Here is a 27,945-nt window from a genome sequence, read left to right on the forward strand (position 1 = left end):
ACAAAGACTGCTCCTTAGCAGCGCAACAGAATCGTGAGAGGCTGCTTCTGTATGATCCAATCCTGCATAGAAAATCTTGTCTTTCCCAACTGTGACTGAGTTTAAATTGTTAAAGAAACCCTGATAATATCTTCTCTTATCCCTGTGAAATGCACATGTTACAAGCCAGCTGGGTCACCGTGGTTTTCCTGGTCCACTTTTGAACTGTGTCACCATAGCCTATTACATTTTTCTTTTATAATGTGGAGCAATTTTCTATGATGGTCATTGTTGGTATCCTCAAGATGAATTCATCGAGGCCAGGGCAGATATGCCACTTCAGTAAGGTGGTCTGGTCTATAAAAGGAAGAAGCTGATAACCTGTTTGAAGTAATGCCTGGTGGAAAAGACAAGGAAACATTTATCCCCACTTTTCAGCTGTTGGGTCTTTCTGTGGTTGTTCCAGGGATGGAAATCTGCAGTGCAGAATCCGTGGGAAAGAAAGGAAGTCACTTGCCTGCTCTGTTATTTTTTGGATTTTATTTATAAATGCAACCATTGCTTCATTATATAATCACAGTAAACATGGCAGAAAATACCAGTGGGTATTCCAGAGTTATAAGTACAACAATCAGGTTAACCAGGACCCACCTGATAAAAACCCATTCTTTCTGGTTTTTATTTTTGTTTCTTAAACATACACAGCACTTTAGAGTAAGCAACTTGCCCTGCCTCTAAAAAGCATACACTATGTATACACTCTATAATAAGGGGATAAGTAAGCATAATAAAGGGACAAACAATATTTTCTCAAGATCTCAGTGACTGTTGTTTTGGTATTCTGTTAGAAAGAACCTGTTGCTTTTGTTATCTGTCACTGCATTTACTTTAATCTGTTTACTTCTTCAATTTTCTCTACCTCGGCACATGCAGATTAACAAATTTGTTTCCTTGTCCTGTGCAAAGTTCTGATACGTTTTCTTATCACTGCATGGGTCTTTCTTCTTTCAGTACATACCCTTTTCTCCAGCATAGAGATAATTAACTCGTGCAGTAACAATGAAAAAATGCATCTGACATCACTGTAGGAACTTTCAGTGCTTGAAGTGGCATGCTAACAATTTAGCAGAATCAGTACTCCTGATGTGCTCTCCTTGCAATGTGCATGCTTTTTTCACTCTGGACAGTGATTAGTCAGTTTAGCTTTGGGACACAAGTTTTCAAAAATTGAGTGACCTTTTCCACCATGCCCTAACCCCAAACTGTGGTTGTTTGGGTTCGAGCTCTAAGTAATGGATTATGTTTTGACAATGTGTTGGTCAAGGCAAGGCAATTTGCGTTACCTTGAGTTTGCTGAGCAATGTGTAACAGCCTTGAAGCAGTTACCCTACTTACTTCAGATCTTGGTTTCCACCTGATCTAAAGTGATCTCCTCTAGAATTTGTTTTAATTACAGTCTCCAAAAGAAGAAAAGAAAAAGGCAAAATTTAAAGCATATACAATTCACTTGTGCAGTCGCATTTATGTTATTGGAACCAAAGGTTGAGTATTAATGGCTCTCTATCCCAAAAACACAGCCTTTTCCATAGCATCCTGCACTTTCATATATTCCAGATGAGATGGGTAGTTAGTGCATTGGAAACGGGGGTTGTTGCGGATATAGTTAACAAATTCTGGAGCTCCTGGGACGATGATGTTGTCGGCCAGAAGAACTGAGCCCTTTCTCAGCAAGCTGCATTCCTAGAAAGAAGAAAAATTGCTTCATGGTGGCTGTTAAGTGGACATTGGCCTGAATGTAACATGCTTTTCTCTTAATCATATCGTATTCAAGTGCCTGCATCCCAAAACCCATTGTACTTTGAAATGGAAGAATAGACATGGGAAAAGCTGAAAAACTCTATCCAGTCCTTTGTTGCCATGTTTAACATGCTGACTTTCTCTGTTAACACAGTCGGTGGAACACAGAGATGCTGATAACGTATTAGGTCATTCAGGTTCTGAAATAACAAATCAAGTGCAGTGGAGGAGTGCAGTTTGCTCATATTGTTTCCAACCGTGCTGTTCATATTGTTTCCACTTTTATTTAATACATTAAAATGTTGTAGTAGCTCTTACGGTCACCCAAGAGATTGGCATGTACCAGTCTGCTTTGGCTTGTCTCAGAACCACTAACTGAATAAATGACTTTCTGAACTTGTTTTCCTTTTATCTTGTATAACTTTATGCTGCTTTGTTCAGGAGCTGGGCATGAAGCAGAGTTTGTGCACGAGAAGATAGCTGACAGATTTCCACAAGGCATTATTATCTTGCAATAGTCACTTCAAATTCAATGTTTATCCTCAGCAAACCTACAAACCTAATTTTTACTGGTAATTTTGTCCACTAGAAGTTGCTTATCTGAGCTAACCAGCTCTTTTAGAAAAGGAATTTTGAGTTTTATCAGGCCCATTATTACCCTGTGGTAGCAGGCAGCAGTCGTAGCTGGAACATGGTGGGTTTTGTCATTCCCAGCATTATTCCCACCAGATAAGTCCTGCTGATGAGTGTGCTGCTGAGGCTGTTCAGCTGTTCAGCTTACTGCTCACGCCTCTGGTGACTGAACATCAGTCAGCACACAGAAGTGATTTTTTGGCAAATATCCTGTGGTCTGTTTCTATTGTGCAAGTTACAGAAGCTTGGAAGTGACAACATGCTGTGTTTCCCACTGGTCACAAGGATTTCAGACAGTTTGTGTCAGGCTTTTCTAGACGTGCACGAAGAGGAATGCTGTCTGGACCATTCAAAATACATACCAAACTTGCAAGTTTTAACATCTGAGAAAGCATGGGGACTCCTGTTATCTTTCTCCTCTGAATTTTGTAAGATTTTAAGCAAAGCAACTTTGTGTCACAGTTGCATCAGACTAACCACAAACTTGGAGCTAAGCTACATGTTTGTTTTGGTTGTGTTGTGAAGGTTAAGCTCTGATAAGGGTACAGATATCTCTTCCCATGGAAAGAGCTCAGTCATCCTTACACAGCCAGTATAAAAGAAAACATTCTCTGGATACACATAACAGGCAGGGAACATTTTCTTCAGCTACTTCTGTGTAAATTCAATACTGGAAATTTGAACCCCAAGTTTGAAACCGCTATCAGGACAGGGGTGAAGTTAAAAAACAGGAGAGCCTGGATGAGAAAATATTGTTATAGGCCTCAAGCTGGGGTCAGGAAGTAGATGGTGGGCTTTCAATGTAAGAGGCAGTCTCAAAAAAAGTGGATTTATTTGTGAAGAAAATAATTGCAAAATGGCACTTCCATGCAAATAAGCAGTACTAAGAAGTTTTATCAGTCTGCAGTATCAAAGTGAGGAGAATATCTGTATGCTGTGTTAATAGATACAAATGCTGTGAATCTCGGTTAACACTGGAAATTATCTTCCCTTCCTCTAGAATATAGTTAACTCACTTCCAGTGCTACCCCATCACTGCCTACTGCTGTTACGGACAACTTGTTTTGTAATGCTAGCAGTAACTGTTAAGGGGAGTTGGGAAGAAATTAACACAATTTTTTCCACATTTAGGGCTGGAGATAGTTTGACAGCACTTCTCCAGCAAGTGCTTGACTGGGGCAGCCTGCACTCTTCTAAAGGTTGCTTTACAGCTAGTTAATTATGTGGAGTAAAGGCTCCCAGAAAGATGATACCCAGCTGCGCTACCAAAATTTGATTTCATCAAAAGGCTTTGCTTGCATAGCAAACACAGGCAGAAAAAGGGATACTGAAAAGTAAAAGGAAATCAGAGAGGTATAGGTGGAGCTGAGATATGCAGGTCCTGAGTCTCACCTGCTCCCAGGACCAGGATGTTTTTGGGTCAAGTTTTCCAGTTCAGTGACCATGCAGATATTCCAGTGGGTGTAACACCCAAACCCTGCTCTCCTGCAGCTGGGATTTCTACTGCAGACCTGTTTGTTCAGTAAACAAAATGGCTTAACGCTATTTGCCAAGTCCTGAGCTGTGTACTGTGGGTAGTTGTCCCAGATAAAAGTTTGGGATCCTGTCCCCAAATCCTCTTTTTTTTCGTAAGGTTGTTATTTTGGCTGCCATTCTTCATTTTACAGAGGATGAGGTTCTTCCGTTAGAGGAAGGCCTCACAGACATCTAGGTATTTACTATTTTAAGACAAATTGTGCAAACTGACCTGAAGCAGGATGGTGTCTGGTGTGTATCTATCTTTCCAGTGGTCCACAAAGACAAAATCCAGAGTATCCACTTCATATTTTTTCTTCAGCTGAGGGATAATTTCCTCTGAAGGTCCTTCTATGAGTGTTACCTGAAAAGCAAATCTACCTGATGAATTGTGAGCCATAGAGAAAAGTCATATAGAATCATAGAATCATAGAATATCCTGAGTTGGAAGGGACCCTTAAGGATCATCAAGTCCAACTCCTGACACCGCACAGGTCTACCCAAAAGTTCAGACCATGTGACTAAGTGCACAGTCCAATCTTTTCTTAAATTCAGACAGGCTCGGTGCAGTGACCACTTCCCTGGGGAGCCTGTTCCAGTGTGCAACCACCCTCTCTGTGAAGAACCCCCTCCTGATGTCAAGCCTAAATTTCCCCTGCCTCAGCTTAACCCCATTCCCGCGGGTCCTGTCACTGGTGTTAATATGCCCCTATCTTATTTTAAATCATGGCAAGACATCAGTGATCCTTTTATAGTTCAGTATAGCCTTAGTTGATCTGATACATTTGGATCATGTGGGCTTTTCTTTTTTGAGGAATCAATCCACATGTGTTGCAAAATATTTTTCTTCTCTATTACTATTAAAAAAAAAAGTGGTCTGTTGCTTCTGTTGGATAATGATTTTTAGTGGAAACAAGGGAATCTTCTGTTGAAAACAGAACTTATATTATTTTTGTAGTTGTACCTCAGTTTAAATAAGTAGTCCAAAGGGAAGCAGAAAAAGCTACAGGTTACTTTAGAATACAGCTGGAAGCTGCTATATGTCAAATTGATATGGCCGGTAGACAAGGCAGGACAGAGTCTATTACATCTCACTTATAGGTTTAATGGCGTAAGTACTGTTAAACTGCAAAAAGCTGCTACACACTGACTTGTTAAGCAAGTGCCATATTCTGTAAGTACAGGAGGAAAGTAGAAAAGAAATCTGTCTGGTCTATGACTCACAGCTGATCAGGAGATTAAATCAGATGCGAGAAATGCAATTTTAGATGTCACTGTTACTTCAGGTTCTCATCAAAAAGTTAAGAAACACATTTGAAGACTTCGTGGTGGGATTTGGTTCTTCAAGTTTTATCTGTGTTGAAGTGAGTTGGCTAGTCAGTAGAGAGGCACTTCTCAGGCAAGAGACCTGACCTGCTGTAGATGTCTGCTCTGGGCTGAGACAGATTATAGACTGAAAATACCTGCAGCTCAGCCAACTGTCTGGGGAGCAGAGACACCTTGCACTGTACAAAATTTAGATATGTATATTGTGACTTACTAGATTTGAGCAAATACATCTTATCTGAAGTCTGTTGCACATAATGCAACTCTCCTCTGTGAGATTCTGTAACAAATTATACTTCAATTTTCTTTTGTATTCAGTAATCAGTATTCACAGACCTGAATGTTTTAGTTTACACACAAAAAAAACAATACTCTAGCTTTTGGGAGGTAATGTTGTGAAGTCCTGCTTCTGTAAGAGGGACTAATTGGGCACAGAGCTAGTTTAATTAATAAGAGCTGTCGATGCACAAGTAAAGGAAAACAAAATGTCTATGAATAAATGTGGGGTAGAAATCATAGAAAGGTTCCTGATTATCAGGAGGAGTTGCCTGTGAAGTTGTGTTGTCTAGTAGTTCAGTAATGGCAGTAAATTTTGCCAGTTTTGCAATGTGGTTGCTAATTTTATGGAAAGAACTGGGTGTGCTGATGTCCTGTGACTATAATAAATGAAATAACTGACTCAGGAGCCTCCTTTCAGGTCCATATTCTTAGAGTCACCATGAGCTTTGAAAATAGCTCTCAGCAAATAGTGTCTATTGCAATAACCAGTGAATAGTCTTGACAAGCCTTGACAAGCCCAAGACTCTAACCCTAACTCTGACCCCCAGCTGGGTCTGCATCATACCTGGGCCTTTGACTGGTGCTCACACATCTAGCTCAATTCCACCATGCAAAAGAGATGACAACTTTGGTCTTCCGTATGGACAATGATAGCTTTCCCTGTGATCTAGCCTGAAGGTTACTCTGCTTGTTCCCAGACACAGTGCTACACTTGCTTGACAAGTAGAATAACAAATTTCAACCTATTACTGTTGCTTCTGTGCATAAAGTCCCATTCTCCATGTATTGCTTTCTGAGAAAAATGGTATTTACCTTATCTTGTACTCCAGCAAACTCAATCATCTGTTTAGCTATAGCAGCAAATTCTGGGTTGAACTCCACAGTGAGAAGACGAGCGCCTGCTTTCAGGAGCCGAGCAATCCTGACTGCTGAGTAGCCGCAGTATGTTCCTAGCTCCAGTGCAACTGATGGATTGATCTCTTCCACTGTCTTGTCTAGAATTAAACCTGAAAAAATGAAAACAGGTTAACTTAAACTAGTTTGCATGCTGAGGGGTAAATTAGTGATGAGAAACTTGCAAAGTCTATGTGCTCAGGTGCTCGGGACATTCAAAATATAAGGGTTGATGTCAAATTACATACTGTTTCGTTTGCAAATTGGCTTGTCTGTGATTAAGTTGATCAGGGACATTCCAAGATTCAAAAGGCACACTTTCAACTAAAAAAAATCTTCCTTAGTTTCACAATTTAAATATTTATGAGCTAAGAAGTGCCTGAGTTAACTAAAATATTTATAGTGTTACAAGGGAAAAATGCAATGTGTTTTTCCAATAACTTATTGCAGAAACTGGAGATGTTTGCGAAATACATAAATCCTGACTTCTAAGTGCTGGTATTTTGTTGCAATGCTACATGCAGAAGTCTGATACAAAATGTCTCAGTCTAAATATGTGTCTAAAGGGAAAAAGACAAGTCTAATTATAGGTTGCAAAGTATTTGAATTCACCTGATGAACTGTTTTGTTAACAAAAAATACTCTCAAAAGTGAGTGACAGTGTACTATATCTATTCCTGAAAAAAAGGGAATTTAATTGTTACAAAGCTGTCTCCTTTTACTTATATGCTTAGAAACTAGATAGCTAATCTTAAAAAGTATCTGAAGGGATTTTACTCAGAGCCATGGACTTGCTCAGGACATGCACACATTTCATTATGTGAATTTTCCTAGGTGTCGTTTGTTTATGCATTGTCTGAAGATAATGCTTGCATCTTGAGATCATGTAGTTCTTCTAGAAATCTTCAGAACTAAAGATGTATTAACTGTGATGGCTCTTCTGAGGAAAGTTCATTTGTTAGAGAAAAATTAGAGTGAAATTATTAAAAATGGTCAAAGGTTAGAGTTTTAGGATTTCCTACTCAACTGTTACCTACTGTTCTGTTGCCCTAACTACCCCCAACTGGTATGCAGAGAAGCTAGTTTCAAAAAATGTACCCATGACAGAGAAGCATTTTTATTACAGTGCTTGTAGTTGTACTTCATTAGGTGCATTAATCCCAGGCTAAGCTAAATTTCCCTGTAATTTCCCAGTAAGAGGTACTTCTGTGTCTAATTCATAAGGGAATGTGTTAACATTTTGCCATTACAGTTTTTTGAACAGACTCTCATTTCCCTGCAGTTTCCTTTAGTAGACAAGAATAAGATAATTTACTTGCCTAGTAGCAAAAAGACCTGATAGCTGCTTTTGTGTATTACATGGGTAGGATCTTTCCCTTCAACAGTAACTTGTAATTTATACTTGTAGATACAAAGTTCATATAGTTTAAAATACTTCCCATGATTGCTTGTTTTCTTTTTTTTTTTTTTTTTTTTTTTTTTCATATTCAGTATCTTTCCATTAAGGATCTAAAAGTCCTTGATGTAAGGAGTTATTCCTCAAGGCCACTCTGTATGGGAACTAAGACACAACACAACCATAGATTTCTTTCCCATAACTTGTCACCCTCTGCTTAGACACTTGCACGCACCACACAAAACTAGATTTGATCCTGTGACTTCCTGGATTACTCACTAGATCCTCCCCCTCAAAGACATCTGCACAAGCGTTTATTACTGTTTACAGAACTACTCTGCTGACCACAAGGGTGTTATAGATGTGATTTTTTTTTCCCTCCCAGCAGATGGGAGTGACCACGTGAATACAATAAAATGTCCGATAATCTACTAGTCTTGAAGGATCTTTCAAGTGCTGATCCCCGCTGCAATTACCTTTCTCATTGCCCACATTCATGGCCCACTCTTTCTGGGAGCAGTACGTATCTATAGCATCTATCACGCTACAGGGGTCCCCTCGGACTGCATTCTGTAGCACAAAATTTAAAATCCTCTGTTCTTTGCTCTGGTTCATGATGAAATTGGTTATTTTCTCCCGGATTATTTCATTCCAGATAAGGGCAGCAGTGCCGTTTCTCCTGATGATCACCACAGAGAGCAGCAAAATGAAAAGCAGGACGAAGACAATGAACAAAGGGACTGAAGAGCTCTCCAGCATCTGGAAGGAAAGAGAAAAAACAGCCCAGAGTTAAGGTGGCCCAGGAGAGAGCTATTGTTTTTTGTAAATATTAATCTGAATCACCCACAACCCACCATCCCGAACAGCAACACACACAGTTTAATTATGATATTGTACAGAGAAGCTGAACACGACTCTGTCACTCGATAATGGATGGTGCTCTGTGGCACTCCCTTTAGAAGCCAATTTTACAGGCAGTCAACAAGTAGCTTTATTTAATGCTCTGGTCCCTTCCCCCACACAGCTGCTCAGTCCTGGCTCCAAGCATGCCACTGCACAAGGAGCCTCTCAGCATCAAATCTGTTCTAACTGTCTTCAAAGGATTCAAAATCTTAATTAGACTCTGCATGCGATCTCACTCTACTCATTTTTGAACACTGGGAAACTTCTGAGCCTTGGTAAGAAAACATGGAACTTTTCACCCTTTAATTTTGAACAAAGCATCAGCAGAAGCTGGACAGTGTTAGGCACCATTCTGTTTGAAATCAGACTGCAGGTCAAGTTACTCCGTGGCATGCAGACCCCCTTTGCTGGTGCCTGCCCTTCTGGCATGCTCTGCAGAGAAGCTGAGCTGGACGTTTCAGAAGGACTTGAGCTGCCTCCCTCCTCTGACAGCCTGCAACAGAGGTACCCAGGTGGAACGGTTCACAGAAGATGGTAGCCTCTTTCTTGCTCATAAACCTTTTGACACGAACCATCAATCTGACACTTTTGAGAACAAAAGATGTTTTTTTGTTTAAAAGCGGGGAAGTTTTCGCACTAGTTATAAAAAAATGTAAAGCTAAATCCCTGAACCAGAGAAGAGCCCAGGTTCATGCAATTTGAGAAATGTAACAGAAGGGAACATTGTATTACTCCGATGGGCCAGCTCAAATTATCTGATGGAGTTGTGCCTATTCTTCCCCTGAAATTTAGTGTCAGCTGCCAGTGCCTATGTTTGCACAGCATGGGTCATGTGTGCGAGTTTCTGTTCATCTCTGTGAGTTCAGGGCATCTGAATGTAAAGCTCAGCAGATGGGATGCATGTCACCCTGTACAGCTCAAGCAATAAATCCTATCAAAGCCATTTACTCTGATGGATTTCAGACAAGCCAGTATAAAGAAAGGTGCATTTATTTCCATGCAGGAGTCACAGCACAAAAGATGTGGTAAGTAAGGGTTCTTAAAATTAAGGTATTGATTTAGCCTTTGAAAGAGTGCCAAACTAACGGTCGTGAGTCACCTGAGGCTTCTCTGCATGAGGAATTCCTCTCATCCATCCCAAAACACAGCTCGTCTCTGCTGATGTCCCTTAGAGCACCACGTTTCCACCACTGCTGCCCACAAGCAGGGGCTGACAGTTTTTTACTGGGAGGGCAGCACAGGTTGGAATGCACTGCAGTTCGCATTAGGATGAATGAATGCCAAGTTCATTTGTTCTTGAAGTCTGATTTGGCATGTGAGCACAGGTCTAAAGGACTCAGAAACTATTTCTTAACCGCAGCATGCTGGCTTGAGCCGCAGTGTTTTTTAAACTGTTATTTTTAAAGAATGTGACACTCAACACTTTGTAGTCTCTACTTCTCTCTACGGACTCTTCCTCTTCCAGCTTGCCAAAGATGGTTAACAGCTTCCACTTGTAATTGTATTAATGTTGCACCTACCTGGTGGAACATTCAGCAGAACCATTGCTGCAACTGGAGCTACAACATCCTCAAAATTTTTGCCTAAATTGCCAAGACCAGACGTAAAGGGGCTACACGACTAACCAAGTATTCCCCTAGATCTATTCCTACCTATTCTTGCTTCCTTTCTTTGTTTGTTTCCCCAAAAATTGTCCCAGGAAAGTCCTAAATTTTATGGGTGGTCAGACCTCTGTTCTGCAGTGGGACCTGGCACACACATCACCCATGGGAAAAATCTGCAGCATCTCCCTGAATTTTGAATCACCATGCAGAACACATTTCGAGTTCAGAAGATGACTGAGTTGCCATGGAGACATGCTCAACCTACAGTGCAGCTGATGTTTGTTCACCCATCTACTTATCTTAGTGGCACAGCAAGTATAATTTCCTTGGAGCAGTTAAAAGTCTATTTCTAACAAACAGTCACCAATGCTAATACTTTCCTTTGTAATGCTTTTTTTGCAGACTGACCTGACACTTCTTTTCAGGGCTCACCAGCATCATTAGTGCATGAAAATCTTGTTTCTTTGGCATTCCAAATTTTGTTTCCTAGCTAATAAGCACCTGTTTCTTGACCTTAGCAGGATCATGAAGGCCTAGATGTTAGTTTTTCTTCTTCCCTTCTAGGCAGTAGTACTTCTGCTGACTTAGAAGTCCTAACTGTCCTGTGCCTTCCAGATAGGACTGCTCAGGAAGAACAGGGCTACAAAGATGCTGAAGGCTCTGGAGGACAAGACGTGTGAGGAGCAGCTGAGGTCCCTTGGTTTGCTCAGCCCACACAGAGCAGGCCGAGGGGAGGCCTCATGGCGGCCTGCAGCTCCCTCACAGGGAGCGGAGGGGCAGGCGCTGAGCTCTGCTCTCTGGGGACAGCGACAGGACCCGAGGGAACGGCATGGAGCTGGGACAGGGGAGGGTCAGGCTGGGGGTTAGGGAAAGGTTCTGCACCCAGAGGGTGGTCAGGCACTGGGACAGGCTCCTCAGGGACGTGGTCACGGCCCCAAGCCTGCTGGAGTTCAAAGAGCGTTTGGACAATGCTCTCTGACATGCGGTCTGATTTTTGGGTGGTCCTGAGTGGAGCCAGAAGTTGGATTCAATTATATTTCATCCCTTCCAACTCAGGCTATTCTGTGATACTACGGCCATTCCAGTCCTACATGAAGATGTTCCTTCCATATGACCTGTCCTCTAGAGATTTGGGTTGGGTTATGAAAATGTCACTGGTTTAATAGAAAAAAATCTCTAACTTCACTTAGCTTATCTTTGTATGACTTTCGCGACTTGACTGTATGGCCATTGTTGGTGGATTGGGATTACTGACGGTTGAGAGAGAATTATTCAGAACCATACATGTGGAGCCCAGAAACCATTTACTGCTGCCATCGAACCTTCCTGACTCTGGACAAGGGAAGCCCTGATACCACCAGCCCACCTGGTGGCAGTCCAACTGTACTCAGGTCCCTCTAGAATTGAACTGGGTGTTTGCACCCATTTCAGCTTATTGCCAGACATAATTCCCTGGATACAATGGACATTCGGGCATCCTCTGAGTACAACCTGCCAAAGGCTGTTGCTTTGGCACTGGAGATTCTGCCAGTAGATTTGGGGCTGTCCTTCAAAGATGTCAGGCAGCAAAACTGGATAGGTATAGAATGAACTAGGTGGTGTCTTGTGAGTAACTCCATTACTGCCAAGTATAGATATAAAACCATTTGGTGAGGGAAAGAGCGTGTCTGTAGGCTAACTTAGCCCTGTTCTCTGTCCTGCAGGAATACTCAGGCTTTCTTTTCGTGGACAGAGAACAGAGCGTGAAGAGTTGGTTTTCTTTGTTGGATTTTTTTTTTTAGTTGTTGGTGGTGTTTGTTCCAGTTTGGTATTAAAACCTTAACAAAAAGGACCTGTTTGAAGGTAAAAATCTGTCCACTTTCATATTGCTTCCCAGGCATGCAACAGGGTAAGTCAGCAAACCAGATTTCCTTTGTCTTATTTTCCCGCACTGATACAGGTTTTATACACCAGAATTACAGAACATCACATGCTCAAAAGCCCATGTATTACTGAAGGGCAGCTTCTTCATCATCTGTAGGCTGTGAAATGCTATTTCATAACACATCTCTGTTACCCAGTACAGAGAAAACACTCAGCTTGGATTAGGCCTGCTGATTTTTAGTAACTTTATCTGATCTTGAACGCTTCACTTTCATGCTTACTTGGACAGCAGTATTTTCTTAAAGATGTTGTTGTTTTAAGAGAGTGAACTTAGTGGTGTAGAGCAAGACAACTCATTTTACAGATATATGACATGTTTTCAAAGGCATAGGTTGTATTTAGGCTGCTGCCACCCTTAGCAGGTATTGTAGTGTGACATCCTGATACCAAGAAGCAAGTAGCTTGACAAAAAGTGGTAATTCGGGATATACTTCTGAATCACACAGTGAGCCATTGCCTTCTGTCTCTTCTAGCCATTTCTCACTCAAAAATATGATTCGGTTAACAGTCTTTTCAGCTTGTCTCTAAGGGCAACAACTGCTGGTTCTGCTGGGCCACCCACAAAATATTTTTTTTTATCTTCAGCTATGAAATCTTACTGCTTCTAGTTCACCCAAGGATCCTCCTGGAGAGCAAAATACAGACCTGCATTTCTCTTCATGTCATAATGGATCTAGACTGGTGAGTGGCTGTTAGCACAGAGTTGTGTGTAAACTTTGTCTGGTATTTGTCAAGTAGACAAAAAAAGCCAATAAATGGAAACCCAAATGTTTATAATTTAGGGATGATTTTAGATCTAAAACTAAAGTAAGGAGGTAATTCACCTTGGCCATTCCTATGATCAGGAACTATTCCTATGATCAGGAGGATCCATTTCTTACAGTGCATCAGTCAGATCTTTGGACTTCTGAATCCCTTAGTTGATGCTACTAGACATAACAGCAGAGCCCACCTACCTCCACAGATCCTTAAACACTCACTGGCAGCAACAACCTATTCAGTACATACTCTTTTTTTCTTCTGTTAGACCAGTTCACTTGTTTTGCTGTATCAAGGAGTATTTCTCAGTTATTATTTTGTTTTTCTTTGTTTGATTTTAATTACTATACAACATCCCAGCACCTTCTAAAATTGTCAATTTCAGTTGTTCTTAACAAAACCTCCTTTAGGAGGCAATTATACTGAAAAAAAACTTTCCAGACTAATCTGGTTCCTGGTTCCTTTCTTTTTTTTTTTTTTCTTTTTTTTTTGAACACTGCTTCTTTTTTCAAGGTGGTTCTTCCTTTAATTTCTGTCTTCTTGGATGTAAAAATAAATTTAGTGATGGCAGTAAACTGTAAAAGTAGCCTGCCAAAGGCAAGATGCATCAGTGATGGTCATGCACCAGGAAGAGGGGGAAAAAATGTATCAAAATAGGTAATTGCTTTCGTATGCCTAGCTGGAAAATATTTGATATGAAAATTAAGTGCATAATTCTACCAATTTCAAGCTACCACTACATAAGAGACAGTCTTATGACAGCTGTAGAAAATGCAACTGTAATTTTAACTTTAATGTGGATTCATGGGATTCATTAAATATGCAATAAAACTGAACTTGTGCACCGTCAAGCTTCCCATTACCACTTATTACAAGACAGTCGCTTTTATTAATCAGTGAGGTTCCAAATGCACAGGTTAGCACTGCAACGTCTTCTGTGCATTACAAATGTCCTGATAATATGACCCTTCCCTTTGAAAAATGTGAAAGTGAGGAAGGAAATAAACGGAAAAGTGAATGGATAACGTTACAGAAAGGGATGAGTAATACTTTTAACTAAATCTGTTTTTAGTAAGACAGAGTTTAAAAGAAAACATATAAAAAATTCATGCCTAAACCTGTCAAACTACTGGCAAGTCTTTCTAAGGCACTGGATTATTTTCTTCTGCAACTAATCTTACTCTTTCTGTTGGGCTTCATGAGGCCAAATTATAACTCAAAGTAGTTCAGTAGTTCTTCCCCAATGCAAACTGTAATCAAAGTATCAGCATTTAAATGGGAATTCCTCTGTTTCAGATTACAGGGATTTGGAAACAAACAAAAAAAAAATACAATAAAAATAAAAGAAAGAAGCAAACAAAAATTGTGGGAATCTGTTTCCCTGCCTTACCTGTCTTGACAGTAGTATGCTTAAGTCATTCCAAAGGGTATAAAAGAATTCTCAGGAGACTCGCTCAGACTTAAGGATCTATTATTGTGGCAATAATTAAGTTACAGGATTCCTACCCCCACCACTATTATAGGATCGCCAATTTTTCTAAAAATATAAAAATACCTGTGTGATGGAGCACAAAACAATACATCATATTCTACACATGTACATTTTTGCACAGGTGACTCCTGCCATTTCACCACAGATTACAAGGGCCTTTCAGTGATACTATTCATCAGTCCTTCTGGTAAGTTTTTCCAAGCACTGTTAAAAACTGTTTGGTCTTATTATTCCTTGAAGTGAAAAAAATAAGGGTTAGAACACTTGGTAACATCAATTTTTCAGGTAAGTCTAGGTAACATGGTGAATTCAAACTGAAGTTTTTTCTTAGTGTTCAATAAAAACTGCATTAAGTCTTCTTAAGAGTGCTAGAGCAAGGTGTATGGGGATTTGATCTAAATTACTGATTGCTGCTGTTTCTCTCTCACATTCTGAAACAACCTCCCTCTGCTAAATATATATATATATATATTTACTGAGAAGAATAAACATATTGAAAATAAGCACATTTATATACTTGAGTTTTAATAAGGACATGTGCCTTAATGAGCATTACACTTAGTGGATTAAGAAAGTATCGAATTTGATTATTTAACTAGTCTGCAGCTCATTTCATTATATTATGAATAATTAACAAGAACTCATTTCCTACAGAGATGAGATGCAGAAATAAGAGCTGGCAGGTATTAAAAATACTTGGGAAGTTGAAAACTTGGATAGAATATTTTTCTTATCAAGGTGAATGATATCCTACAAGCATATTTATAGGATAAACTGATACTGCTTTGCTTTGTACTGAAAATGAAGTCCTGAACATAATCACAAAAGTCTCTTCTACAAAGAGCATGTCCAGCACGTACATTAAACTACCATTCTCCAGGACTGCCGTGAGAGTAAATGTTGTGATCCTGAGTCAGGGGTTTTAGCTTTGAATCTCATTTTGGCAATAGTTTCCTGATCTGATCTTGTGTGAATTGTCTTACCTACACCTTTGCTGCCATGAGTAAGTTAACGTTACCACGACTTCTGTAACTTTCAAGGTGCTGTGAAGCCGAATTCATCTTTGTCAGAAAAGTCTGTGCTATGGATATATGGATAACACCCAAGGAAGAACAAAGTGATTTTATCTCTGTTAAGTAGACAGATTCATTCTGGGATACCAAAGTAGCAAACACCTACGTGACATTGCTGTTCTTGAGTTTATGAAAAACAGGGGAAATGTAGAAACAAAGAGGGCTTCAAACACCTTGCTTAAGTGATTTCAGCCCACTGACAAATCAGGCGTCTGCGGAAAGATGATGTTACATCCAACATTGCTATAATTTTGCATACATTTGATCTAACTGCCAAGTACGAGTTGGTTGTTCAAGAGTTTATTACCAGTCTCCAAGCATCCAGACAGTACTTTTGCATTCTCATACCAAAGGGTTCAGACTCTAATTTAGGTTTTATTAGCTCACGTAACATGGTGAATGGGGAGTGCTTGGTAAAGTTATACCCTTCAACCTCTTTTCACAGAAGAATCTCTCCATCAGTCCAGTGATGTTGATGGTAATAGAAATGGACGACAGTAGTAGAGTGCCTGGGGGCACTGGGGCCCGAACTTGCTGAGACACTGCTGCTAAGTCTGCAAAGAAAATGTAATAACAGTTTCCCAGAGCTTTTCTACTAAGGCCATACAAATTAACAGATTAACCCCTCCACACACACCTTTGTCAAAGAGGTAGAAGTACTCCCTGTCTTTAGAAAAGGGTTGAAAACATTTTTCAGGAGGTTTGAATTCAAATCTTTTAAACACTTTTGCTGAAATTATGCCTTTAAATAGCTAATGCACTAAAGTACACGGAGGATTTGCATATTAGTGAAGATATATTAGCTGTTTAAGAAGCATTGAAAAAACAGTGCAGAAGAGTTGGCACATTTCAAGAAAATCTGTTTAAGAAAAAATCTGATACCCCACGGTAGGTCAGAGAGATCTGTGCTGGGCCATGACAGGGACAGGAATTTCTGACTCTGTCCTGTGCTCTCTTGACTGAAGCAATTTATGTTTTGTGACATTTTGCTTTTCTTGATCTTTTCCCAGAGCACGAAGGCAAAGTATTTTCATCAGAAAGCCTAAACTAACTTCTGCCAAACATGTTGTACCCTGTTGCTGTAGGCAACGCAATTCAACAGCTTCATATTTTAGGACTTTTAAAGGTCAAAAAAAATATTCTTTTTACCTCTTATTCTTTCAGTGTCATGTATTTTCAATTGAGTGCAACACTGTGAAGAATAATCAGCATATTGCCAAATGTGAATAGCTTGTATTTCAATGGAAACTTAGTCTGGGCATTCAACATTCAGATTTTCCACTGACATCATGAAAACAAGCTGAACAGACTTTATATAATTTTTCACTAAGTATTTCTTGCATGAAATCTAAATTTCTCTCTCCCTAGGCTTTTTCAAGCTACTCCAATTTAGCTTCACTACTGTGACTACAAAAATTCAGACTTCTATAAATGCAAAGTTCTGATTATTTTTTTTCCCTGGTCCTCTGGTGTTCTGTGTTTTTTTTTTTGTTTGTTTCTTTGTTTTTTGGTTGTTGTTGTTTTTTCCTTTCAATCTCAGGAGAGATTGAAAGGAAACAAATAGAAGTTTCTTGTTACTGAATGAAAGGAAAAGAACAGAAAAGTGTCTATTGCCTACCAGAGACCCCATCAGCTAAGCTTCATGAGAGTGTTTAACTCCATTCTCCCTGGAAAGATTTCAATTAGGATAATTAGTATGCACTTAAAACTTCCTTTACAGTAGCTATTGTCTGAATGGTAGTCAGTACTATCACCCAAAGGACAAGGTTTATGTAATGGTTATTGGCCCCATAAAACAGAGTGGGGTTCAGAACAAACTGGCCTCACTCATCTCCACCCAGCAGGAGCCCCACAAGGAGCTGTAGAATTCTGATTCAGACTGGCCTAATGAACACAGTGCGCAATTAATGCCAAAGTCTGGGGCGAGGGAATTCTTCTAGGCTAAGAAAAGCACTTTACTTTTCAGGAATGATCTCCATTCAAGTACCCCTAGGAAGCGTTTTTTTTCTGACAGTCCCTATTCCCGCTCCCGAGTGCTAGCTGTGTTTGTACTATTTCTCCCCGCGTTTGAAGCTGGTTGGGTTGTACAAATCCCACCTGGGAGGCAGTGGACTCCTGAAAGAACAAAGTGCTCTGCTCTGTCAGCACAGTGTGAGCTGGCCTGGAGAAAGTTTTTCAAGCTGAGGTTTTCACATTGCCCAGGGGGTGAAACGAGCTCCTTTTGAATGATTCTGACCCCCCACCCTCAAATGGAGAAAGGGCTGAAAGAGGAAAGACCAAAATGGCTAGTTGACTTCAGCATAACCACCTGTGACAGCCCTATTTTGTGTTCTCTCCTTGTATCACACGGACCAAGGGCTGAATCCTCGGTGTCCCAAATCCCTACTGCACGGTCCTGTCCTGCTTCCAAGGCTACCAGCTAATCCAGTGTAAATCTGTCTCTCTACTAGCACAGCTTTCTGCTCTGCACAAGCTGCTCTTCGGGCCAGGGAGAATGAATGACGGAAACCTGGTACCGAGGACACCCACTGAGGGATCTAAGAGAATAGGAAGGAAATCGCTGCTGAAATGAAGGTTTATATCCATCAAAGTGAACAACTCTAACAGGCCAGGCATGATGGGATCCACCACAGCACAGCAGGTAACCAAAGCACTGCGTTCCCATGGCAGCCTCACAGAGGAGGACATGGGACCTTGGTCTCCAATCTTGAGTAAATAGCCCCAGAAAAAAAAGTAGCTGGAATGAGCACAGAGTTTCTCATACTTCAGCTAGAAATTGCCTTCTGAGAAATCCCTCCTGAGAGAGTTTTAGTGAAACTGGTATGGATGGCCTCACACAATAAGATTTGGTTTCAATGACCACTGCCAGAATCATGTTTTTTCAGAAAATTCCTTGTCAGTTCCAATTCCAGTGATCCTGAAGGAATGCTGAAAGTGTGGGACTGGCAGATAAACATGATACCAGCTCCAGGCTGCTAAGAAGTACTGTTAAACTTGAATGACAAGTAAATTGTTTGCTGTGTTAATGTGGTTAAGCTCTTTTTCCACTTATGCAAACTAAAGCTGTAAATCAGGTAATTTTTCTTTCTCATTTAAATACTGCAGTGCTGTGCAAATACATGAGGTTTGGAATCCGAGGGCTTTGTTAGGGGAGTCCATGCCTCCAAGCAGAAAAAAGTAAGCTTAAGTGCAGAGATGAAGCACAGGTTGTTTATAAAGATCACCAATCTGACCTGCTGTTGACAATACACGTAAATATGAGTTTGTTTTTTTAAAGAACAGAAGATAAGGGATGTCCATAAAGGACATCAGAAAGATACTCTATAAGCAGCAACAGGGCTAGCATACTAGCTTTTGTCATTATACTTCTTCACAGACATTTTGCTGTTGCAGAACTCCCTATTGAAAATTTAAATCCCCATAAAATACAGCTGCAGCCACACATTTATAAAAGCAGCTATTCATAGTCAAATATGAATAAACTGAAGCTTGACTTGCATTCAGCTTTTTCTTGAGTACAAATGAGTACCAAATTCTAGCATACTTATAGCCATAAATTACTTTTCCAATTTAGTTGGGGTTATCTCATCTCACTTCTTTCAGCTGTCAAGGTTTACAATGCAGTAGAAATGCCTTCCACACAAATATGTCCTATTCTTTCTCTGTGAAAGCTGTAACTGCCCACAGACTGGCTTCCTGACAATGAGTACCAGTCAAAATGTGGAAAACATTGCTTCTTTCGTATTCGGCACGGTTTAAAATTGCGGCATTATCTAACACAGCAAATCATGTCAAGTCTGAGAAACAGAAAAATATAAATATGTACCTTTCTCGGTACAGCAGAAGCTGTTCCCTCCAATCTTTTCCTGTGCTGCTGTGATGTGGGCTTTGTAGAATAAGAGTCCAAGAGCCTGCAGTATTCAGTCACGTTCAATCACATCAGAGGAATAGCTTATCGGTTCTGTTACACGGACTCTAAAAGGAGCGGTGTCCTTTTCCCCAACTCCTCCTTTCACAGATTTCTGCCCTCCTTAAAGGTGCTCAGTGCTCTAATAACCTTAAAGAAAGCTATTTGTCTGTCCCCTAATGACAGTGTTCTTGTTACTTAGTTACAGCACAGTGAATGCTGACAAAGTCAGGTATGAGCCAAATCTGTGCTCAGTGTAAATGCACTGTGTTCAATCAAGCAACTCCAGGAATGAATTTGGCCCAAGGGATTTAGTTTTTTTTTCAGCTCAGACGTGGCATGTACGGCCAGGGCAGAAGTTGTAGAAACAAGACCTAAGCATGTGGGTTAAATTTAGAGTGCTGCTGGAGGGAGGTGAGTGGAGATATGTATAGCAAATTGCTTAACAACAGCTACATTATAAATAGCATATTTGAATTTCTATAGCTTCTTCTTGAAAAAAAAAATCCAACTAACAGCTGTATGATAAAAGAAGAGGCTTATTCCAATAAATTTTGGTTTTGGCTTTACTGTCTATCTTGTCACCTTCAAGGTGGAAACAACGTAATCAAGCTGCAAATAGATTACACCATAAAAGAGAAAAAAAGAAAAAAAAAGAAAAAAGAAACCAAACACAACATTATAATAGTTCTCTGCTGTATTTACTTTAAGCTCAGACCTAGTCGGTGAGTTTTTGAAGCTCTAGCCTAGAAAATATTTAAAGGATTCAAAGAAAGGATTTCTATAAAACACAGCAGCAACTGGAAATGAAGAACTAAGACCAGGTTTTGTCATATGAGGGAGGAGGTCCTTGGAAGTATTAGGGGGGCTGCCTCAGAGCATGACAAGAAAAGAATAAAAATATGAAGTGGATGAAGTGAACAAAGAATTGTATGAAAAGGAGGTAAGTGAGGATGAAAGTGTTTCTAGTAACTCTAAACAAAACACGATTAGGACCCTGCAATATAGCACAGTGCCCAATGTCAATACAGAATAACTTTGAAGTATCCTTCCCACATATAACAGAGCTTTAGCTCAACAAATATTTTCTTATAATCTAAACATCTAGCAGAACAAAGAATGAAGAAAGCAATAGCATTCTCTAGCTCCACCAACAGTAATTTCCTGCCTGGCCAAAAGCTAGTTCAAAAAACATGACAGGTTGCCCCTGCACAATCCCTGATGCCACCCACAGTTAATCTTAACTGAGAATTTCTTTAACTGTGGGGCTGTGGTGACAAGAACTTAAAACAGTAAAACTTACTCTATGCACTGACCTAGTCCAGTAATCAGGAAGTTGTTATTTGGAGATGTCCTTGCAGTTAAACAGCGATGGTTGGGAACTGGTGGGTGGTATCAGCCCATGCTCTGCTTAGCAGAATAAACCAGTGCCAAGACTTACCAGACCGAGCAGCGTCCCATGACAACACTTTAAAAGTTCTAGTTTTGAGCTGAATCATATTCTTCAGGCTAGGAGCATGGGAGGAGCAAACTTGCTTCTGCCTGCCCACAACTGTTTACTTGCATGATAAACGCTACGCCTGCAAAAGTAACCCTTTATCTTGTCTAGATACTCCATTACGTAAGAAAAAATTGTGAATGGCAATAACTGCAAAACCAGGTAAAGCTATAGGTTCAGTTAAACCACCCAAACTGTGTGATAATGTCAGTTAAGTTGCTTCCAAGTAGCAGCAAATTGGAAGTAGAAATCTTGTAATAGGTTATTACAGGATAATTTTTTATGTAAGAGAAATTTCTTTGAGAGGCTGATTAAACATTGGTTTATGCCTTTCTGTAATTTACCTTTTTGCCACAGACAACTGTAGGGACAAGATCTTAAAAGGTGGATTTGGTATTGTAGAGCAGTAGGATATTTCATTCACAGGGCATCTCTATGCAAAAATGTAGACCCAGATGTCTGAGCTTTTTGTCTGAGCTGCATTAATGGCAGCAGGTAGGAATAACTGGCTGGTTCAGACTGACTTGCTCAGACAGTGACAGCACTGAGCTCTGAGCTGTCTGCACAAACTTGACCAGACTTGCTCCAGAACACTGCTCCCAGTCTCAAACGGAGGCTACACAGCTGCGATCACAAGATGCGGTGTGGCAGCATTATCCCCACTCTGCACAGCACAGAGCTAAAGCTTTCCCAGTAAATCCATGGCTGGCATAACAACAAATGGCATTCCCTGCTTCTAACAACCCTGGCCAAAGACTTTTTAAAAGCCTAAACAAAAGAAGACAGGGGAGCTAGCACATCATAAACCCCACAGATCATGTGAAACACTGAGCGGAAGAAAATTCTTTTGAGCTTGCATTTTCAGAATAGCAGGAGGGATTTGCTTTTATGTGCATTTGCTGTTTTCCACAGTCAAATTAGTTTCTCTTGCTGAGAAACATGCAAAAGAGAAATTTTGAGAAAGGAAGCACTACTCGTATGAATCAGGAAACTGCCTGGAGATATCTAAAATAAGAAACAGATAATAGAGAAGAACAAGGGCCAGCAAAGTTACAGTCTAGAATTTAACAGAAACTACACGCAGTTAGGCTACTTTGCGTTTACTGTGTATCTTAAAGGGTTACCACGTGGACTGGAAACACTTCGTGCTCTCAATGACTTTGAAACTCCTCATGAAAACTTTGGAGTTCTGTTAAGTCTATCATATATCTGTATTTTCTCCACACATTTCTTAATATACCTTAAAGCATTTGAATGAAATCAAGAATTTGTGTTACTTAAAGCTTTATTTCTTCTTGCTGTTTTTTGTCACTCATAATCAGTTGTTTAGGACAAACTATGAGCATAAGATTCTGTAGGGTTAGAGAAGGAACGAAAAAAAATGGCAGAGATGAATTTCTGAAAAACGAGTCTTACTCTCAGACAAATTTCTGAAAATAATAATAATAAAAAAGAAAACAAAGGGGTAAAAGAGCAACAAAGCTGAAATGTTTAACTATTTTTCTGGTTTATATATCTATGCACAAATATTTCCAGCAGAGGTAATACTGTTAGCTGAAGGATAGATTCTTTGTGACAAGATGTCTTTTTGGGGTGCTTAGCATACATGTATATTAAAACAGCTATTTTACTTTTAGAATAGCATTTTAAGATGTAATTTAAATTATGACCTTATTTAGAGTAATTCTGTGATGTGGATGCTTTTCTTAGCTTTCTTCTTAATGTAGTTGTAATGTAGACATATTTTCAGGCCTTACATTGAAAAAAAAATATTAACTAATGGACGTGATATTAGTCCCATGTTAACACAATTTTGTAACCTTTGTAGACTTCACATGGAAATCTGATCTCCACTTTGATATCTCATAAACCAAAATTAGTCATTTTCTTCCTTTACAAATTTAACTTGTAACTATTTAAAGACTGATTTGTCAAAACTCTTAGAAGCAGAATCTCAGTGAAAGATATCTAAAATACAGAAGGCTTTTCTATTTTCAGGTACGCCAGAGTTTGGTTGTAAGCAAACAGTCACAGACTCATTCATGCCAGTGTAAAGCAACATCCAACTAAAAGTAATATTGGAAAACACTTGCTACAGAAGCCAGGTAAGAAGCCTTGTAACAGAGGTAAAAATACATCTATTGTTTACCCAGGATCTGTCTTCAAGCAAGTGTCCTCACTTGTCAGCATAAACCCCCATGCAAGAATACTATCCATGATTTGTGAAAAGGTTCTAACTTGCTTTGGAAAAAGTCTAGGAACAGTTAACCACCCCTCCTCTCCTCTGCTACCATAGATTATGCCTTTTTTGTAGCTCTGGCAGGCAATTCTCTCAATTGCCAGGGCCTGTCATGATATTGATTTCTGTCTTAACCACGTGCCATGCCTTTCTTCCATGGTGCTTTTCTTTCCCTCCCCTTTCTTCATTAATGATAGGGACACCATGTCACACACTAGCAGAGGAACAACTAGAAAAAAAAATAGGGTAAAAGTAATCACAAGAGAGATGGAATGAAACGAGAAAGTCCTACCTCACTGTGGAGACCTCTTAGTTCAGTGATCCAGTATAGTTCATTGACACTACCATAAATGATTAATTAGGTCACACCACAAAATGCAGCCTCTGATTTAACTCATTTCTCACCCCACCCACTAAGAAAGAAACAATGTGATGACTTTCAAAGATGGTATCTTCCTGACACCTCTCACTTTTCCCCACCCTGCCAGGTCCCTAATCCAGGAACATTAAACATAAAGCAATCCATGCCAAGAAAAACAGAACAGACAAAAAGCGCTTGAAAAGTCAGAATTTCTAAAGTATTAAACAGAAAGGTGTTTTATTCTGGTTGTTTTCACTTACTCTTCATGAGGAAGAACTTAAATAAACCATTGATGAATGTAACAAAAGTTACTTCTAATGAAGAAAAATTAAGAAGAAAATTTCAAGTTTTCCTTACAATAAATTCAAAAGCAGAAAGTCTGCCTGTTAACAGAACCAATTAATGGCCTCCAAAACTCATATTATTGTTGACTGGATTTATAGACATTTATGAAACATATCACCTTGGCATTTCCTTTGCCCTCTTAATACTGCACTGTTTACAGAACACCAAATAAATATCCCCCAGGAAATAAACAAAACCACATCCAGCTCAGGATAGTCTATGATTCTAATGTATGAAATTAATTTACGACTTTAAATATTGCTAGCTACAACTGATACAAATCCACAGAACTAAGATGTTCAGTCTGACAGCTATCTTCTAAGAGGTTTTTTTAAAACCCAAGTATCTAAAAAATACTGTTTCATTGCAGAAACACAATACTTTGTGTAAATGTTTCCTTATACAAAAATGTATTTGTCACTAAAGGACTTCATGCTTGCTTTCTTTATACATATATTAATACACATAAAATATGTATAACACTAGTTATTCTGATCAGCTTAATGATAACCACAAAATAATGGATAGAATAGGACAGGATAGGATAGAACACTGTAAGAGATGAGCCAAATATACATTTGAAACCATACCCGAGGACCAGAACCTGTTTCTGGTCCCTGAGACAGGCTTTTGAAGTGTAGTGCAGACACACTGACTGCACAGACACAGTGCTGACTGCAGCAGGTATCTGTGGCTGCTCTACTACCTGATACTGTGATCATGGGCAAAACCTACTCACCGCGGCTGATATTTGCCCTTTTTGATCTCAGTGATCATACTTGTGAGAATGTTCAAGAACAAGCAGAGTGGCATTACACAAACTTTGTTCTTTCTTTTGAAGACAGCAGTGCTGATGAGTAAACCTTTGCCTGTGGAACTCCACGGTGCTTTATCATGAGCTGTGAGATCCAGCCGGAGGGCTTCACCCCAGCTTTGCGCAGCCTGCCAGCAGCAGCTATGGATAGCTTCCTAGATGGCTTAAGGTGCCAAGTGGCAGCAACTGACTCACATTCAAAATAGAAAAGAGCGGGCGTGCTTGGGAAAAGATAAACATCTAAAAAAGCTAGAAACTCACCACCGCTGTGTAGGCTGCAGTTCATACAGATTCTGAGCTTTAAAATAATAAAAAGCAGCCAGGAATGAAAGGAATGCTAGTATATGATGTGGCTGTTACACAGGGCATTTGGCCAAGTCCTCTCCTTAAACAGTTTAGAAGCACTATTCCGAATTTATTGGCAATTCTTTCCTAAATTGCCACTGATATTGCTGTTTAAGGTAGTGTTTTATATCAACAGCTTTGCCACATCTAAGGCCTTTTCTTAATAACAAGATAACATAATGCTGCTGGAACATTTCTTCACATAAATTTGCTGTGTCTTTGAGATTATTTAATTCTACCCTTGATTCTACTACCGCTGAACTAAATGCTCTGTGAAGAGCATATGCCCAACACTGCCTGATTCAATTCAGCATAGTGGCTAAACTGAACAGCTAAAACAACTTTGCATGCACATACCTGAAGAGCATAAGTGATTAGCATCTGAATATGCTCGAGGTTTTTTTTCATGTATAGGTCTCAGTGTGTTCTACTCATGTCTTTCTACTGCTGTTGCAGTGGGTAAGGAGTATCTTTAGTGATTTATTGATTGTACTGCTGTAGAATACAAGGTTTTCAGCCTTTTATTTCCAGCAGTGATACTGGACAACTCATCGACTGTTAGTAACTCCCGTTTCATGTATTTGCAAACATTAACTGAGAGGAAAAAAATATAATTATCTGACCTATACTAGGAGGTGATACTAGTTATGCAAAAAGTTTCTTTTGAGCATTTACTGCCACTTCCCCTGGACTACTGATCAGATGGATGTTTCTGGTACAAAATGGTTAGATGCTGCCCCCTTGTGAGACAAGCCCTTACTCCAAAGCCAGCTGAACAGGACTGCCTAGAACTGTTTTCTGTCACCAGCTCCTTCTCCCTAAGAAGAAGGAGCTGATTCTTTGTCCTAAATTGATTTGACCGTGGTGATATTTATTATATGCGATTCACTTTGTACAGCAGCAGGTAGGGTTACTACTATGCTGCAGTAAAGACCAACAGCCAACACTTCTGACAGAGAACAACGTTGTTCCCTGTGGTATGGTTTTGCTCAACACCTACTATGAAACCTTTTACCTTGGGCTGTCAAAATACATTACAAGCATTAATAACTCCAATCTGAAGCAGGTCAGCAGTTTCACCCCTGTTTAACCAACAGAAGATGTGGGGCACCAAAAGGGTCATCCAAAGCCTGCGAAGTCTTGGTGGTGCTCCGACAGGCTGTGCTGTGTGGACATTTGCCCTGTCGCTGTTAAACCTTGCACTAAAGCTGTTGGTGCTGGTCTCCCTCACTGACACGTGGCGTGGGCCCAGCCCCACCATTTTGGCTGAGGTCAGCCAGGAGTCCCTTGCTCCTGCTCACAACGCTGGAAGCACTTCAGTCACAGGAACCTGAGCCAACACGACAACTTGACTGTAATGCCTCGTGGGAAGGAAGGACTTTATTCACACTGCTTTCTCAGGGGGTTTTGTCTGTGTACAGCACCTGAGGCACCTGTGGAAGGGGTTCTGACATCACGCACCCCTCATGTCTGCTACAAAGGGATGTGCAGATTCAGAGGAGAAAACAGGACTTTGGGTATCAGTAACGATTCTGGGCAGCTGTGTTCCTCTTCCTTCCTTAAAAACCTTCCCTGACCCCCCTCTGCAGCTTTATGTTAACGGCAAGCCAGGCAAGAAAAGCACTGTGTGTTTTTTTTCCCCCCTTTCCAAAAAAGTTCGATTTTAACTCTAACTGGAGCCGGTGACCACCTGCTAAAAAAAAAAAAAAAAAAAAAAAAAAACTGCAGCTCTCGCAGCGGCTGAAGAAGCCGGAGCTCGGGGGCGAGCAGAGCGGGCGCCCCACGGGTAGGGGAGCAGCGGTCTCCCCTCAGGGATGCTCGCCAGGGCACCGCCATCAGCGCCCTCCGCTCAGGCGCTGCTCGGCCGCCTCCGCGGGGTCCTGGCGCGGCGCGGCGGGGCGGCCCGTTGCCGCCTAGCGTTGCCGTACAGCATGGCGGCGCTGTGGTGGAGGCGGCGGCGTCTCCCGGGAGCGGCGGGGCTGTGCCGTACGGCGCGAGCCCTCTCAGGTACGGGGCGGCCGCGCCTCTGCCTCGGTTCTCGCGGCGGGCAGCGGGCGGCCCGCTCCGCTCCGCTCCCCTCGCTGCCCGGTGTGAGGCACGAGAGGCCCGCGAGCGCCTTACCTGAGGGGCTGCTGCCGACAGCCGGGGCCGTCGCCGCACCCCTGAGGCGCCGCTCTGCGCCCTCAGCGGCCCGGCCGGGGCGGCTGGCGGGCTGCTGCCATCCTCAGGGGCTGCCGGAGCCGCCCCCCGGCTGCCGTCCTGCTGAGGGAGGTCCTTCTGGGAGCCCTGCGGGCGCAGGTGGCTGTGAAGCAGGCGAGGCCGCCTGCCCCCTGCGCTGCGGTTTGTTGGGGAGGTCCCGAGGCGGCACAAGAGAGCGCCAGGGCTTTGCTTTAGGCTGACCCCGCCGTGACGGGGGGCTGCCAGCCGTCCCCGGGGGGCTGCACCGCCGACAGCGGTCCCCACCCTGCGCTCAGCACACAGCGGCTTAGGGGCTTCGAGGCTGCTGTGGGCTTGGCTGCCCTCCCCGAGCCGCTGGCAGCTCTTTGGAAGCCCTCCTGCCCTCGCTCAGATAGTTCTCTCTCACCTTGGCATTTCTTCCACCGCCTCCAAGCCGCTCCGTTAGAATGGGCTGAGCTGTGGGGAGCCCGAGGTGGCAGAAGGGGCCAGCTGCCCTCAGCTTCACCACGCCTCTGCAAGTCCTGAGTTGCAGCTGAAGCTTTCGAGAGCGATAAGGTGACTGCTGAGAAATGTAGGGGTAGAAACTGCTGCGGTAATACAGGAAGGGAAGGCCCGTACCAGGCTCCAGCTGCAGCTGTCAAAGTACGCAGGAATTGCTTCGCAGGACATTGTGTAAAATGTAATT

General features: G+C 41.3%; 2 protein-coding genes across 6 annotated transcripts in view; one reads left to right on the forward strand and one right to left on the reverse strand.

Moving 5' to 3' along the window:
* On the reverse strand, nt 1-27,799 carry COMT (catechol-O-methyltransferase). Of its 5 annotated transcripts, none has more exons than XM_084297382.1 (5): nt 27,667-27,799; nt 8,296-8,578; nt 6,343-6,536; nt 4,157-4,288; nt 1-1,719 (listed from the first exon to the last, which is right to left on the reverse strand). In XM_084297382.1, exons 2-5 carry the CDS (start codon nt 8,576-8,578, stop codon nt 1,540-1,542), a joined length of 789 nt encoding a protein of 262 aa, XP_084153508.1. In that variant the 5' UTR covers nt 27,667-27,799; the 3' UTR covers nt 1-1,539. The 5 variants fall into 5 exon arrangements, with proteins under 5 accessions (XP_084153508.1, XP_084153509.1, XP_084153510.1 ...); XM_084297383.1 differs by lacking the exon at nt 27,667-27,799 and adding an exon at nt 27,204-27,344; XM_084297384.1 differs by lacking the exon at nt 27,667-27,799 and adding an exon at nt 19,400-19,494.
* TXNRD2 (thioredoxin reductase 2) overlaps nt 27,006-27,945 on the forward strand; it is a 33,681-nt gene continuing 32,741 nt past the window's right edge. Inside the window, exon 1 of the mRNA XM_084297379.1 lies at nt 27,006-27,089. Coding sequence (XP_084153505.1) covers nt 27,014-27,089 — 76 coding nt within the window. The 5' untranslated portion in view covers nt 27,006-27,013. The remainder of the gene's footprint in view (nt 27,090-27,945) is intronic.

The sequence above is a fragment of the Netta rufina genome (genome assembly GCF_964035555.1).
Source record: "Netta rufina genome assembly, chromosome: 17".
Classification (NCBI taxonomy): Eukaryota; Metazoa; Chordata; class Aves; order Anseriformes; family Anatidae; genus Netta; species Netta rufina.